The sequence below is a fragment of the Astatotilapia calliptera genome, chromosome 14 (assembly GCF_964374335.1).
Source record: "Astatotilapia calliptera chromosome 14, fAstCal68.1, whole genome shotgun sequence".
NCBI classification, from domain to species: domain Eukaryota; kingdom Metazoa; phylum Chordata; class Actinopteri; order Cichliformes; family Cichlidae; genus Astatotilapia; species Astatotilapia calliptera.
The window spans coordinates 4324733-4341310 of NC_137435.1; the positions used below are offsets into that span (position 1 = coordinate 4324733).

Consider the following 16578-nt stretch of genomic DNA (forward strand, 5'->3'; position numbering starts at 1 on the left):
TTTTAGCATCAGATTTACCAAATTACGGCAAACAATGTATCGATGAGAGTGAAAAGTTCTCTGCATGGTTCAGTAACAATGCTCTAACTGTTGTATCAATGACAGCAGGCCAAAAACAAGCAGGACTGATAAGCAGCACCAAACAGTGTCAGCAGGTTTAAACTGTGTTTGTTTTTGAGGAAACGCGTCACACATCTGATCACTGAGACGCAGCTAAAGGTAAATCAGTTGATTTATGTTGCTCTGTGTGTGCACTGCTGAGAAACGACTCACAAATACTTTTGTGCTCTCTGCAGTTTCCCTTATGGTCTGTGTGGAAGCGTGACTAAAATCCTCAAACAGCGCAAACCGCTCGGCTCCCTGTAAAATGTAACTGTCCTGCCTTTAATACCCAACCTGGGGCTCTCCTCCTCCCTCGTCACTGAAAACAACAGTGCTCTATGATAGCTGTCTAAAAAAGTTACGAGAAATGAACCCAAACAATGCAGCAATCAGTGGGTTTATGGATGTTTTTTTAAGTCGGCACAGATCCACACACACACACACACACACACACACACACACACACACACACACACACACACACACACACAGTAAATCAGTGTCACAGAGAATGTTGTTTCCATGGGGATGGCAGCATTATCACCAGTCTCGCACATTTTTTTACTGTCTCTTGAGGCAGACAGGTAACTACGGTAACCAGACACCACGCTCACAGACACATGTCCACTGGGTTACCATGGCAACAGCAGCCCCAAACCGGGTAACCTCTCAAGTCGTTTCAGTCTGAACATTTGTCAGCTGAGCTGGAGTTTCCGTGGTGACGCCTGCTGTGTATCATTTGTCCAGAAACATCTGGAGCCTCTGATTTGTTCTCCGCGTTTAAAGGGAACGTTTAGGAAACTCGCATGTTAATATTTGTTTGCACACAGTATGTAGGTAAGGAATCAACATGTGAGGAACAATCAGGTTTTTGGGTGGCACTCAACGGTGGGGACCTCCCCTGCCCACTACGGAGTAAATCATTCAAAATGGCTCTGAAACGACTTCTTTTATCAAGAGAAGAAAAAATTATTAAAAAGCAACTTTTTAATCCAGGAGAAGAACAGCAGTAAAAATGAAAGAGAGACGAAAACTGAAAGTGTTAGTGATGAATCTGTGTAGTTCATGCGAGGATGAGGGGGGTTTACGTTGCCCCTGTTGAAATCTACACAGATTTTGCATTGGTGAGACAGAGAGAGATAATGTGCTGCAGTGATTCATGCAGCAGTTACCCAGCAGACATCGACAACAGAGGTCCAGTCACACCGGCTCTTTTTACAAAACAAGAAAAGCTAAACACATCATTCCATTAAAAAAACAGAAATTAAAGCATGCATGTTTTTTGTTTTTAGTAAAAAAGCACTTGATTGGTCGCTGGACTCCATTAAGAGAAGACAGGAAATAAAAACCCAACAAAATAATCACCAGCTCAGCTGCAGCTTCTAGAAAGTCTCATCTGTCAGCTTTAATCTTTGTGAACAGGAAACAGGAAGTGCCTGAAACGCTCCATGCTTACCAGCCTGTGAGGCTCCGCTCGTACAGGGCAACACCCACCCAATAACATTTAAACATGTTAAATATGTGGTGACATGCAAACATCTCATCCTTTAGCTGCTCTGTCCCTGAGGAAACACCTCCTGGAGGTGTCCAGGAAGTTCCCTTGACAGGTGCATTTTATTGTGGAGTAGTTGCACGTCTATTATAATAGTTTTGTGTTTTCTTTTTTTCTATTTTAATTTTTTTTAATTACTTAAGTGCAATGATGAGGTTAACACTGACACCACAAACTGTTGCAAAGCTCTAAATCAGGTGTTGTGAAAATGTGAAACAATGTAAAAGATTAAAACTGGAATTTTAAACCGTGACGTTTTCCCTCAGCGTGGTGACGCGTGATGGCGTGCCTCACCTGTCCAGGTAGTTGACTATGTTTGGGTTCTTGTTTTCCCTCATCACCAGAATCTCGTTGATGATCAGCTCCTTTTTCGGCTGCTGCTGCAGGTTCATCTGTTTGATGGCAACCTTTAGGGAGAAAAATAATAGAGAGAGGGAAGAATTATTATAAGGAGAAGTCTGTGTATGAGGTATAATGCAAGAGGATGACAGACAGAGAAAAGGCCGCGAGGCGGGGAAGTATTTAAATCTGAAGGTAGTGAAAGGCTCGTGGCAGACATTTAAACACGAGCACACAGACTGATCCTCAGAGAGCGAAGCTGAGGAGGATTATTCCGACAGACGAGCGAGCTGAGGGTTAAAATCAACCTGGAAGTCTCGGTAAATGAAGCCAGACTAAATCCACTAACGGGTGTTTATATCATCCCAGTGCAAACTCCATATGATCACTTCTCCCTTCCTCTTCTTCACTTCATCTCATCTGATTAAAGTCTGCACCAATCGACACGTTCTTCAAACTTCCTGCTGAGTTTTTAACGTCACGCTGTTAGTTTAGTTTAGTCTGAGACTCCGTCTGGGGAACGAATCAAGGTTTTCCTTTAAACTGGCCTTTCAGACTTCAGGGCGTTTAAGCCTCAGCAAAAGGACTACTTGTATTCTGGGACAACAGGACATCACACAGACTTGAGAGCTGGCAGGTTAAAGACCAGCTGGTGTCCAGTCTGACTGAGACGTCCTCGCTTCTCTCTTTGAGGAGTCCAGTCCTCAGATACAAGCACCAGTGCTGTCAGATCTACTGTGGAAGGCTGTTTTTAAGAGAGATGAAACAATAGAAAGAGCAGTTTTGTTGCTTGTTCACCATAAAGAAGCCAAAGTGTGTCGATCAGGGAGGTCAAACTCATTCTACACTGTGAGCCACGTACAGCTCGCTTTGATCTTAGTGGGCCGGACCAGAGAAAGTCGTCTTTCGGTCAGTGTACAGAAGTTTAACTACACATTTAATCCCTGAGATATTCTCAAATGAAAAAATGAGTATAATTTCAACACTGCATCTCAGTTTTTCTACATGATGAACAAATGCTGCTTCGGGCTGGGAGCAATAATTGTGTACAATTAAAAAAATACATTTATTAGCTCACTGTGCAGATTTGTTATTATTGAATCTTTTTTTTATTACTTATTTACTTTGGTGTTGTATGGACGGCCGGGGGGAAGTCATAAAAATGTAAAAAGTATAAAGTTACAGGTTAAAGTTAAAATTTATATCCACTTTACATTTTCCGTTCAGTGGGCCAGATTGGAGTCTTTGGCGGGCTGTCTGCCCCCCGGGCCTTATGTTTGACACCCCTGGTGTAGATTAACATCACACAGTGGTTTCGTTTTCCTTCTGTTTGCTTCAGGTGGCGCTGATTTACACATTAAACATCTGCATGTATGTCTGTGTATCCTGTAAGTCCCTATATCGTTATGACTGAGCGAGAAAACACTCCATATAAAATGTTGGTAAAGCCACGAATAGTTGGAGGTGAAATCTTTTATCTCAATTCTTGTCCAAACGTGGACGTTTCGGTGGGACGTCTGAGTCGTGTTTTCCACCTTTACTGTGCACATCAAATGTCTCAGCAGCTACTTGCAGGATTTTAATAATGTATCTCCTTTGTATCTGAAAGAACGGAGAAATGTGAAGAGGAGAAGAAAATCATGCTGAGGACAAATAAGTACCTCCTGTCCTGTGGCGACGTCGATAGCTGTGTACACCGTCCCAGACGCCCTGAAAAGCAGAGATCCTCAGTTAAACATCACACAGCAGGACTGGATCAGCTCATAAAGGTCATAAATCCTTTTTTTTTTTATCTTCTTTATGACGGCAGGAAAGTTTTTTCTTTGTTAAAACCGCAGCTTTCAAACATTACAGCTGAGCCTCTGCTGCCTTTTATGACCTTTAAATGTAGTCTTTAAATCACAAACGTCCATCGGCAGTTAATATTACTTTACATTTATACCTTCTGAATCTGCTTTAGTGACATTTTAAAATAATGAAGACACAGATGTTTCACCAAAGGAAGCTGAAGTGCAACAAGAGAAACAACGATGGAAAAATAGCAAATAATCGTTTTACGTTTTAAAGTGAAACATTTGGTTGTTTTTCTTTTTGTTTTGGAGCCGGCCTGGTTTCCACATCATCAGCGACTCACTGTGATGAAGTTTGGTGACTTAAAGCACAGAAGCAGCGTTTATTCAGCTGTGTGTATCTAAGTGACTTATATATCATGTTTCACCTGAGTATCGAAGGACCGTGGGGGTCTGAAAACGATGAAGCCGGGAGTCCGGTGTTCTCGCCGGCTCTAGTGAGCCTTGAATCCCGGTCAGCTATCGAGCTGATGGGTAACAGACGTCTCCGAAAATGTCGGAGCACTTTTGCAATTATATGATATTTGAAGTTTACACAGCTACATTCTCGCCTGAAAATATCTTAAGAGTTTATTTTGTGACCCAGATAGAGTCATATTAAAACTAAATAGCTGCCGCCATTGTTGGGAACTGGAATTGGCTGGGCTGCGCTATGAATTCTGGGTTGGTTGGACCACGAAGGATACGCCCGACCTGTCCTTCAAATCTGGGGAAATGAAGGACGCATTTGTCGGTGTCTTCAAATTGGGACAGCCTTCATCGCTTGGCTGTAACGTAATCGGCCTTCAAATTCGGCCTCCGAAGGATGCGGCCTCGGAATTGGGACACAGCAATGGTCACCTCCTGCTCCAGAAATCCAACATGGCGGCCGACAAAGCGTTAATATTAAGACCAATGGAGTCCAAAACCACAGGGGAACATCCATCATTTAGGTTCAGTTTGTAGTCATTCAACACCATCACGTACAGATTGTACTGTATGAATATTTATTGTGTACATGCTAAGATTCATGTTTCGAACACAGATGGCAGATTTTGGACTCACCCCTGTCCGATCTTCTCAAATCGTGTATATTTCTTCTTGGGGTCGCCCACACTGACGATCGTCCCTGAGTTAGAGGAAGGACAAAGAAAGAAGAGAAAAATCTTTTATCACAGCAGCTTTAAGGATCTGCAGGAAAACAAATGATAATAAATAAAAATAAAAATCAGGCCCTCACTGAGAGCTGAAATATTTTTATACGCGGATTTACAGAATCGCTGAATTTGGATGGATAGAAGAGTCGCGTGTCTTTCTATCCATCCTAGTTCTACTCTACGTTCATCACACTGAGGTCGATGCAGCATGCTGACTGGGAGGAAGAGCAGAGAGAAGAGAGGTGGAGAGCAGTAACGAGCGATGGGCGGGTCAGAGATAAAACAGGACGTGAGAAAGGTCAGAACTGTAAAGTCAGGATGGAAGAGACAGAAACAAAGAGAAGCTCTGCCTGCAGTTCAGAATTACAGGACAAAACTTTAAGTCACTCTTTTAGGAAATGATGGAAAGATAGGACAGCCAATCAGACGTGAGGATTGGACAACTGGGGGCGGGACAGAGGATATCAGGTCTGTCGATCAGAAGAGGCAGACAGACGAGCAGTATCCTGGTCTTACCAGCAGAGGGAGACCTGAGCACATCTGGACAGGCGCGTGGCATGGTTCAAGAAATATATACAGGCTCTTACTCAAACATTCAAACATTCAAACATTTCACTGCAGCGAAGAAAGCTTTAAAACTGTGCTCACTTTAAATAATAATTATTACATAATTACTTTAAAGTACTACACTTCTGAGCAGAGATGAGATGCTTTAATGTGCTGGTTTATTTAGGTAGAGCTTTTTATTTTCTCCATTAATTCTCCTTTTGTACCGGTGCACTGAATCATTTTAGTCTTTCAGATTTTAATCTGACAGATGCAGCCTACGATCAGGGTCACAGGTCAAAAAAAATCAATCAGTGCCTCCCACCTGACTCAGAATCACCTGATTTCTTTCAGATTAATGCTATTATTATGTTCAGACTTACAGGCGTTACAGGGGGGGGGGGGCGATGAAATGTGTTTTAATGAATATTTATTTGGGATATTTGAGTCCTCGTAGCTTCAGGAGATAAAAACCAGTGAGTTATTATTAACCTTCCTTTTTAATAGAAAAACCTCACAGACCCTAAAAACCTAAAAACCTTTAAATCAAGTAAAAAATAGAATAAAATCTCCTGTGTTTGACTCTTACTCTCATCTGGCTCATGTCAGCTGCCAGAGTCAGTGGAGAATATCTGCGAGTCTGCAGGAAAGTTCAAATATCCGTTCATATCTGTGGATCACTTCCTAGAAAAAACAGACCGGGATCTTTTATTGTTAGTATCCGCACAGCTCTGTGGGGTCACGCAGGGGGCGGTGGAACCAGAATATGAAGATTTGTACTTCCCATAATAACGTTTTTCACAGGAACAGCGAGCGAGCGCAGGCGGATATTTTAGTTAGCAAGAAGTGATAATGTTATATAAGTTCTTTCACTTTGCTTCACAGACTGCAGCCCTTCAAGCACAGCAAAAAGCAAAATCTTTCATGGCGATGGAAAGTCTGAGCAAATGAAGCAGAAAACAAGCTGCCCACAGACACACGTGGAAGAAAGGAGGTTTTTATGCTGCTACGCTGATGTCGTACTCATAAATGATGTTAAACGTGAAAATAAGAATCAGTTTGCTGAAATCAGCAGAGAGACGAGCCCAAAATAAACTCGAAGCCTGCTCTCTGAGGGAAGCTGCGCGTGCAGATAAAGCGATGAAATGTCCTGTCACGACTAAGAGAAGCTAAAATTAGCTCACGGACACTCTGCGCTCTGCAGCAGGTACATCAGAATATGGATGGATTATCAGGACCACAGGCCTCAGACTCAAACCTGCACACTGAGCCTGCACTTCCTAACTGCAGAGTTCACCCTGAGATTCACACCGCTCCTCTGTTAGCTTCCATATCTGACACATACAGTAAAGTATGCACAAACATTTATGTCTTAATAAAACTGCCGTCTGATCTACAGCACCGACTTTCATTGATCAACTTGTTAAAGTCCACCTCAGGCTGTTCAGGCGAGCTCACTCTGAACATGTTTAAAAAGGACCCCTCCCCTCGGCTGGAAGCATCAGACACTCTGAGCCGTATTTGTTTGGAAAATGCTGAATGTGAATCCGTAACCAGGAACCTTTTTCCTCCACAGCAGATGTCAGAGGGTGCAGTGACCTTCCCTCGCACTGCTGCTCCGTCACCATCGCTCATCGCCCTGTGACCTCTGGCTAGCAGCATTAGCATCCAGGACTGTGGCAGCTTTTCTCTCTTTATGCTTCCTCCCTGTCGACCTGCAGCCTACGTCATTATGATTTCATTCAATCAGCTTATTTCTAAAGCATTCAAACCATTTAAAAAATGTTTCTACATTTTCATAATGTAGAAACATTTTTTAATGTACACATTAAAGAACACTAAAAGGCTCTCTGCCTGACTCCAGCTCTCTGGGGATCTGCCCCTTTGTCCGAGTGGTAATCTGTCTCTGTCAGAGGTCAGCGACCTGCACACACATTAAACATATTTGAGGCTTTTAATGAAGGTGACAAAGCCTGTTAATGGCAGCTGAGCCGGTCAACATTCCTGAAAGTTACGATCCAGATATTTTACCACGTGTGATTATTCTGCAGTGCCTTAATGCCTTTAAGCATGATCAGACAAAGCTCTGCAGCCACTTTGAGTCTGAGCTTCTGTTCTTCATCTGTACGACGGCGGGATGAAGAAAATGACCTTTTTTATATTAATTTCTACAAATTGCTGAACCTCAGTTTGTGCTGGAGATAAATGTCTGAGCAAACTTTTTAGGGAACGACAGTTATGTCTAACTCACAGCACGAAGGGACAACAAACTGAGTCCAGAAACAACAATCCAGCGCTGCCGGCACAACTTTAAAGCGCTACAGAAACAGCATGCTGCTCTTTTATACAAAATCTTTGACGCCACCTCAAAGCTAGGCGGGTGACACCGACACGGAGCTTATGCCGAGTCCAAACAACAGGACGCAGCTGAAGAGGCTCGCAGGCTCACTCGCTGTCACCACGTTTATCTGTGGGCTGTGTTTTTAAAGCTTTTCTGTTCTCAAACTCATCAAAACTAAAGAGTTTTCAACTAAACTGAAATGAAATCTCACTCTGGAAACTAACTGAAACCAGACTGAACAGAAAATTCAAATCTAAAAATAATCAATAAAAATAACTAGCAGGTGTGAGCCATGAGCCCTCACAGCCATTACTGTGTGGAGTTACAGCTGTTGCCCAAATCTCAGCACAGCTCCGTCAGTCAGGGCTGAATCTCCACCTCAGCACAGTAACCGTTACCGGGGTCAGATTTGTCGTGTTAGCGTGCTCCGAGTGTCTGAATGAGCCTTACGTAGCTTCTCCAGGATCTCCTCGTCAGACATCTTCTTCTTCCTGGCTTTGTCCTGTGGGTGGGGCAAGGAAGGACCAGGGGCGGGGCTAGCACTGGGAGGGCTGCTGGGAGCTGCTTCTGCAGGTTGGGCGGGGGTGACGGCGGCGGCCGCGGCGGTCGGTGGAGAGATGGGTGAGGTCGCAGCATCTTTCGTGGGAGGAGGAGGGAGGGGCTCGATCACTGAGCGAGTGTAAATCTGAAAGATGAAAAAAGTCACTCCTGTTTTTATCTGTGGTGCCAAATAGACGTTTAAAGACGAAGCTGAAAGACATTAAAAGAGCTTTTGTTATCTGTTCATCTCTTTTTGTCCACAGGCCTCTGGAACATGGACATGGACATCAGTGAGACACAGTTTAAATAAAGGCTGATTGTCTGTAAGCCATAAAAACACTGGAGAGTGTGTGTGTGTGTGTGTGTGAGTGTGTGAGTGTGTGAGAGAGAGAGAGAGAGAGAGAGAGAGAGAGAGAGAGAGATGGTGAGAGTCAGGTGCATGAGACTCATCACCGAGGAAACTGCAGTGGCGCCGTGGAAACAGCCTCTCAACCGCAAACTGTCTGAGTGAGAAGCAACAATGTGTGTGTGTGTGTGTGTGTGTGTGTGTGTGTGTGTGTGTAGGATGAGATGAAACAATGTTGCCTGACAACAACAGTGACAGTAAAATTCTGTCATTGTCTTTGATGCCAAAAATTGGAAGTTTACTATAGTTGTGTGGACCAACAAAATCCAGGTCCCCATGGGTTTGAAGGCATTTTTGAGACTCAAAATGTGGTTTTAGTGTCAGGGTTACAATTGGGTTATGGTTAGGTTTAGGGTAAGGGTTAGGGTTTAACATTCGTTTTTGATGGTTAGGGTTGCGGTAAGCAGCTAGAGAAAACATTATGTCAATGAGATGTCCCCATAAGATATGAATACCTGACGTGTGTGTGTGTTAAGCTCGTATGTGCAGTGGCAGAAAGGCGACAGCGTTTGTGTTCTTACTGATTTGGTGTGCTCCGGTCGGGGGGCGATCACCGGCGGGGGCTCGGCCTCGTCTTCGTCCTCATCCTCAGATACGGTTGCTATGGCGGGTGTCTCGGACACGGCCTTGGAGCTCTGCGTGATGTCACAGGGAGAGAGAGGGCGGAGCCTCAGTGACATCATGGTCACATGAGCCACAAACGATACCAGACCCATCATCGCTTCCTGAATTTCCTGCCACTTCCTCTACTGCTTCACTGTCTCATCATACAGAGGAGTCCTCCGGCCCGTCTTTAGCTCTCCTCCTTCTTCTCTGATTTCAGCCTCCCGCTCTGTCTTTCCACCCTGTTTTCCCTCCTCTCATCATCACTGCTGTCTGAAAGCTCAGGTCACATCTGGCTTCTGATGCCACTACATGCCACACATCCTACCTTTCTATCCCTCTCTTCCTCTCTGTCTCTCGCTGATAGTCTGACGCTCGGCTGGTGGCCAAGCTGCAGAGACAGGGAAACGGTGAAAGGAGGAAAAGATGCTGATTCACAATGCAGAGAGAGGGAGAGAGAGAGAGCGGGAGGAAGAGGAGTGCCATCATCCTCCTCCCTCTGTCTCTTATTCTCACCTTTACATTTGGGTTTAAATGTGTCTTTCAGAAAACACACACACACTGCGACAAAAACAAAACATCCTCATTCATTCAACAAGAATTTCTCAGCTTAAAGCTCGAGTCTGTCGTCCAGCAATAACGCTGGCTCTGTATTTGAAACCAGGAAGGACACCTGTGCCATAAGATGCTCAGAAAAAAGCATTTATTCGTTTATACTATTATCTAACAAGAAAAAAGTAAAGTAGACTAGCTCAGTAAAATATATTACAATCAAAAACTGCTCAAAAGAAAAGCACTTAGTTAAATAAGATGAAATCAATAACTTTCTAAACAAAAATCTAAATAAAATATGTAAAAACCGGAATATATACAAGAAAAATAACTGAAAAATACATTTGCCTGCTTCCTGTAGGGGGCGCCACAGCGGCTCATCTGCCTGGTCCTGCATCCTCCTCTATCACACCAACCTCCTTCACTACATCCACAAACCTCTTCCTCGTTTCCTCCTGCCTGGCAGCTCCATCCTCGTCATCCTTTGTCCAGTTTATCCCAGTTTAACCCTCTGTACACACCCAAACCAGCTCAGCCTCGCTAATTTTGTCCTAATTTTAATCATGAACCTCCCAGTTAACATCTTCAACTCTCCCACAGCCGGCTCAAACACAGCTAAATAAAATATGAATAAAATCCAACATGAAACTGTGTAAAGTGTAAAAATGAGTGAAGTAGAATCAATTTTTGAATTCATTTTAAATAGCAGGGTGTAAAAGGCAGTTTCAGAAAATGACCTGTTGGCTTAGGTAACAGCTAAACTGATGGAAAACATGCAGACGCAGCTAATAATGAGAGGAAGCCTTCCTCACAGTGCTGCCTGTATGTGGCTGTGTGAGAGAATAACGCTGTGACTGAAGAGGTCTCACCGTTGTGGTGGAGGAGCTGAAGGCGTCAGCAGTTTTATCTGAAGGAAACACAACACAAACACAAAGTTGAGTGTTCAGAGCAGATTGAGCTTTTAGGCTCTGAGGCTCATTGTTTGAACTTTGTTTAATGTGAACTGAACGAATTGTGAATGCACGTAGGCGATGGGAGCACAGCGGGGGGGTGGGTCTTACCAGTGAAGCTCATGTACTTCTGGCTGTTGGTCGTTTCTTTCGAGTCGTAGAACTTTAAAACATCGAGGACGGCCTGAGGGTTCTTCTTCTGCTCCAGCTTGGTGATGTTGGATGTCTGCAGAAGCCGAGCCCACTGCTCCGGCATCCCCTGCACACACACAGATAAAAAATATCAATATTTTATTCATTTATTTCTATGTGAACTGTATTATTGTAGTTTACCTTTGTTAATGGCAACATTAACAACACAAATAACACAGCAAAGAGCAAACTCTGTGTATGAAAAATGACGCTAACAGTGAAATACTGAAACCCTTGTTATTCTCAGAGTTTTAGCATTAAACTGGATTTGCTGCTCACAGAACATCTGCTGCCATTATAAGTTTGTATCTCTGTGAAACACCAACTAATGTGAAAAACACGGCCCACTGCACGAGAGTGTTCCCTAAACAGGCTGAAAGATTCAAGGTCATTCAGCAATTTTACAGCAGCGTTGTGGATATGAATGCAGCTTAAGCTAAACTTAGCATTAGCTGATAACGTATCGCAGCCAGTATACCAAAGCTGAGGCTTCAAAATGTGAAGTAGAAACCATCGAGTGACGTCCTGCTTTTACATACAGTCGATGACTACAGTAAGGAACACACACACACACACACACGCACGCACGCACGCACACACACGCACACACACACACACGCACGCACGCACGCACGCACACACACACACACACGCACACACACACGCACGCACGCACACACACACACACACACGCACACGCACACACACACGCACGCACGCACGCACGCACGCACACACACACACACCTTCGAATCCTAGCAAGGAAGTCTTATCATATTTGTACTTCAGCCACAGATCTGGGTCACATCTCCGTGTTTTCTGTCTCTTTCTCTACTCATCTGTCAGAATCAATCCATTGCACACACTCTTCCACTTCCTGTTCCATCATGTCTCATATCCACCCACCCACCCATCCATTCATTCGTGTATTTACTGTCTAAATTATATTTAGATTACATCAATTTGAGCAGGAATGTTCATCTGCATGTAGATGTGTGGAAACCTGGAAACCACACACACACAGACACACACACACACACACACACAGTTAACTCCCAGCTAAAAGAAGTTGGTCAGGCGGACCGAGTGAGTCAGTGAAACAAGGCGTCTTTGTCTAAAGTGATTATTTAAAAAGGTTCATTTGCCAAGCATTTGTGTCTGTTAGGAGCTGTTTCACACACACACACACACACACACACACACACACACACACACACACACACACACACACACACACAATGAGCATGGGTTCAATTAAAGTCTGTAAACAGAAATAAATACCAAATACCACAAAACACACTGTGGTTGAATCTGATAATTTTCTTTGTATACACAGGAGAGGAGACACAGACACACACACAAACACACACACACTTACAGTGAACTCCCCGGTAACAGCATCAAAGCCGACATGGATGGTGTGTTCGAAGTCTGACGGCAGAGAGATCTCTGGGCGCTCCTTCCTCTTATAGGCTGAATGACAAAGGAACAAAAAACAAACACACTGATTGATTTTTTTAAAGTGTTGTAATAAAACACAGAACAGTTTTCCACCTTAAGGACTCTGGATTATCCCAGGATTTATTTCCGTTTAGAATAAATAGACACTAAAGAGCAGCAGACCCAAAAACAAGTTCTAACTTGGCGTTGAAAGGTTGCAGAGGAGTATCTGAGATGCTGGTTGCACCATTTCGATAATGATCCCGGCTCTAACAGAAAATCCTAAATGCAGCCCTTCATGAGGGGAACAAAGAGATTCAGGTTTATTAAAATTCCTGAAAAGATCTTAAATCCAGAGAGGATCACTGAAAAGAAAGAAACAGTGGGACAAAAGTTCATGCAAAACACGGGAGAGAAAATCAGGAGGAGACGGAGAGAAAAGTACAGAAACAGAGTGTTTCAGAAAACGAGCCAACACATGAGACGCCGCATGTTGGAAAGAGCGTGAAGATCTTCTGGGGAATCATAACTCCAGTGAGAATCACACGCAGCAGATTCCTGTGGATGGACTCACACTGACGCAGGACCACCAGCTTCCTGCAAAGCATCATGGGTAATCTGTGTCCAAGTGTGTGCACGTGAAACACATCAACAAAAACAGTTTTCCTCCAAAGATGAACCAGCAGCAGACGAGTAACAATCAACCAACTCCGTCTGATAATCTTTAAAAAAATAAATGTTTTGATCCAGTTTTTACCGCCTGTTGTAGATTTGCTGCTGTCGTTGGGATCAATGTTCTGTTGCACGATTGAACATTTGCCAAACTTTAACTCATGGCCTCATATTTGACTCTGGAATAGTTTGTTATACAGGGGAGCTCACGGTCGACTCGGTGACCGCCCAAATCATCATCCCTCATCACTGCAGTGGTTTTCTCAGAAATGTGTAGCTGTGCATTCAAATCTCCACTTTAGTCCCTGTTCCAAGTCTTTTAGTTTGAGTAGATGTAACTTTGCATGCCATGCCGCCGTGTTCTTATTAGAGAGAAGAGGCTTTCTCTTCCAAACATTACTCTACCCGTTTGGTGTTTTTCTAATTGTACTGTCATGAATTTTAACCTTTAACATGCTAACTGAGACCTGTAGAGTCTGAGGTGGAGCTCTTGGAGTTTCTGCAGTTTCTCTGAGGGCTGAGGCTTCACCCACTAGTTATTTTCACAGTATTCGCTCACTCCATCTTTAAGGATTCACTAGCTTAGCTTAGCTTAGCTCGTAGCTGACTTGCTAGCAGCATGGCTCCTTCACCTCTCCCTCCTGCACTTTCCTGCTTTGTGAGTGAGATGTTTGGTTTCCTTTAGTAGTAACGATAAGTGTAATAACTGTAGCCTGTTTGCAGCTTTGGAGGCCACGATCACTGAAAAGGAGACCCGGCTTTGTCTTGAAAAACCCGTCGCTAGCCAGGCCCGGTTGCGGCAGATGACCGCCCCTTTTCTGAGCCTGGTTCTGCTGGAGCAGGGGTAGGGAACGTTAGTCCTCGAGAGCAGGTGTCCTGCAGATTTTAGATCTCACCCTGGGTCACCACACCTAAATCAAATGATTAGTTCATTACCAGGCCTCTGGAGAACTTCATACATGTTGAGGAGCTAATTTAGCATTTGAATCAGCTGTGATGGATCAAGGACACATCTAAAACCTGCAGGACACTGGCACTCGAGGCCTGGAGTTCCCTGCACGATCTGATATCGTCGTGTTGATGTTGTTCCCAGATCATCATACTAAATGTTGTTCCAGGATCAACATTGCAAGTGACCAATCAGAATGTTGTGACGTCATACTTTTGCGACTTCGGGAAAAACCGTACAAAAAACTGTACTTAAGCTGCGAGAAACCGCCTCTGTCCGCCGATCAACGGACCCTGATCCTAACCCTAACCGTAACCCTTTAATAAACGGTAAGCAGAACTGATATTGTCCTTGCAACATTGGAATTTCATAAATGCACAAATGGCTTGGCACGCAAAAGAATAACGCCACAACAATGTGATTGGTCACTTGCAATGTTGAACCTGGAACAACATTTTCATAATGATCTGGGAACAACACCAACGCGACGATATCAGATCATCCGAGTTCCCTACCCCTGTGCTGGAGGTTTCTTCCTGTTAAATGGAAGTTTTTTCTTCCCACTGTCGCCAAAGCGCTTACTCGTAGGCGGTCATATGTTTATTAGGGTTTTCTTTGCATCATTGTAGGGTCTTTACCTTACATCATAAAGCACCTTGAGGCAACTGTTGGCGCTACATAAATAAAACCGAACCTTCTGTCAGTAGGGTCTGATTTTGGGGGGACTTGGGTGGGGTGTCCACTCCTGAGAACACTGTGGTGTTGTGTTTACACAGCTGAATGCTTTTATAGAGGTCCTCAAACGTGCTGATGATCAGTTATTCAGGTGCATTTTATTAGTAGCACCTGGCTGCTATTTACCCTCTAATGGAAGCAGGATGTGCTTAGTTTTTCACCTGACTGCATAGAGTCATGTGACAATGTTCTTCTTCACATTACTGCAACACGTTATCTGTAATTTTAAGAAAGCAACAAGCTGATGCTGCTCAGCTCTGTGGTGTCTGTTCATTGGACTTCTATTTTGTTTCAAACTTGTTTTATTTGCTTCGTCTACATTTGACAAATTACACATTATGGAGTTAGCTGATCCTTTACATTTTAACTCCAGCACCTGTTGGGGGTCAAAGGTCAACTTCTTTAAGGATTTTACAGGATTAAAGCTGATGAGCTGTTACTCAGTATCAGCTGTGGATCAAGAGAAAGGTCTCAGTGTCTGATGGATTCTCACAGATATTTATGACCCCTAGCTTCTATTTCAGGGATGAATATGTTAGCTTATGGGTTTAATTTGTTGTTAATATCAGTACATGTTTATTTAGTTTGCACACATGCACCCTGCGGCATCACGACTCACTTTTATCGCCTCCTCCTGTCAGGATGAATCGAATGGAGCGGTCTTTCTTCTTCTTGTCCTCCGGGTTTGGAGGGAGGGGCTTGGAGCCATGGTTGAGGGGGACGGGGTCCTTGTTGCAGGAGCCAATCATGGTGCTGGTGTTCCTCATGGGCGGAGCTGGGGGCTTGTCCTCGACCTCCCCATTATCAGACATCTTCAGATAGGCTGCAGCCGACGTTCCTGTGCACCAGAGAGGCCAAAGTCAGAAACACAAACTCTTCTTACAGACGGACTTGTTTTAAATCTGTCAGCTCTTCAATATTGATCTGACACAAACAAAAACAATATCAGCTGCTTACTAATTATGCTGTTTTTATTTTCTGTCAAAATAACAAAATCTCATATCACTGCATCTCCCGTCTCTACAGCTCAGCGCACGCGGTCGCGTTTCCCAGTAAATTGAAACTCTTTACAAGACGTTTTGTGGTTTCTCATAAAGAGAAAACAAAGAACCACGAACACTGAGATTAAATGTTTCCACCACATTGTTAGCTTCATCAGCTTTAAGCATAGCAGATCATTGATCATAAAAAACAACAAAAATGGGTGAAAAATCAGTACGAATAAAAAAAGAAAACTTTAGGTCTATTTGCTCACTGAGCGAGGTTGGTCGGAAGATGACTAAAACATCGCGTGTGCTGACTCAGACTTAAATGCAGTCTTGGTAAAAAGATAACACACACACACACTCGCACGTACACACACATTTCGTTCTGTACGTACAACCTGGAGGAGGCGCCCACACAGCTGAGCGGAGAAGACGGACATTTTAATGACAAGTTTTACCACAACGCCCTCATACAAAAATACACAAAATCACACGCACAGACTACAACACAACCTGCTCGGCTAAATGCTCCACTGGGCACAGGAACCCACGAGGCCAGTCTATTTAGGTCAGAAAAACTCAGAATGAACCACGATTCATACTATAAATAGAAATAACCCACAGTAACAAGAACAAACAAACTGCTGTGTGTCTGTATCTCCCTCAGTTTTGGTGTAGCTAAGGTGA

At 43.8% G+C, this 16578-nt stretch overlaps 1 protein-coding gene across 5 annotated transcripts in view; it reads right to left on the reverse strand.

Annotated features, from left to right (window-relative positions):
• The window catches only part of pak1 (p21 protein (Cdc42/Rac)-activated kinase 1), a 63985-nt gene that overhangs the window by 7292 nt on the left and 40115 nt on the right, over positions 1-16578 (reverse strand). For 3 of the 5 annotated variants that reach the window (XM_026191684.2, XM_026191685.2, XM_026191686.2), the window contains 10 exons: positions 15525-15743; positions 12488-12582; positions 11029-11176; positions 10837-10874; positions 9744-9806; positions 9334-9447; positions 8317-8551; positions 4888-4951; positions 3655-3703; positions 1949-2061 (listed from right to left, as the gene is read on the reverse strand). In XM_026191684.2, coding sequence (XP_026047469.1) covers positions 1949-2061; positions 3655-3703; positions 4888-4951; positions 8317-8551; positions 9334-9447; positions 9744-9806; positions 10837-10874; positions 11029-11176; positions 12488-12582; positions 15525-15717 — 1112 coding nt within the window. In that variant the 5' untranslated portion in view covers positions 15718-15743. The remainder of the gene's footprint in view (positions 1-1948; positions 2062-3654; positions 3704-4887; positions 4952-8316; positions 8552-9333; positions 9448-9743; positions 9807-10836; positions 10875-11028; positions 11177-12487; positions 12583-15524; positions 15744-16578) is intronic. The other 2 variants (XM_026191690.2, XM_080288676.1) reach the window with 1 other exon arrangement.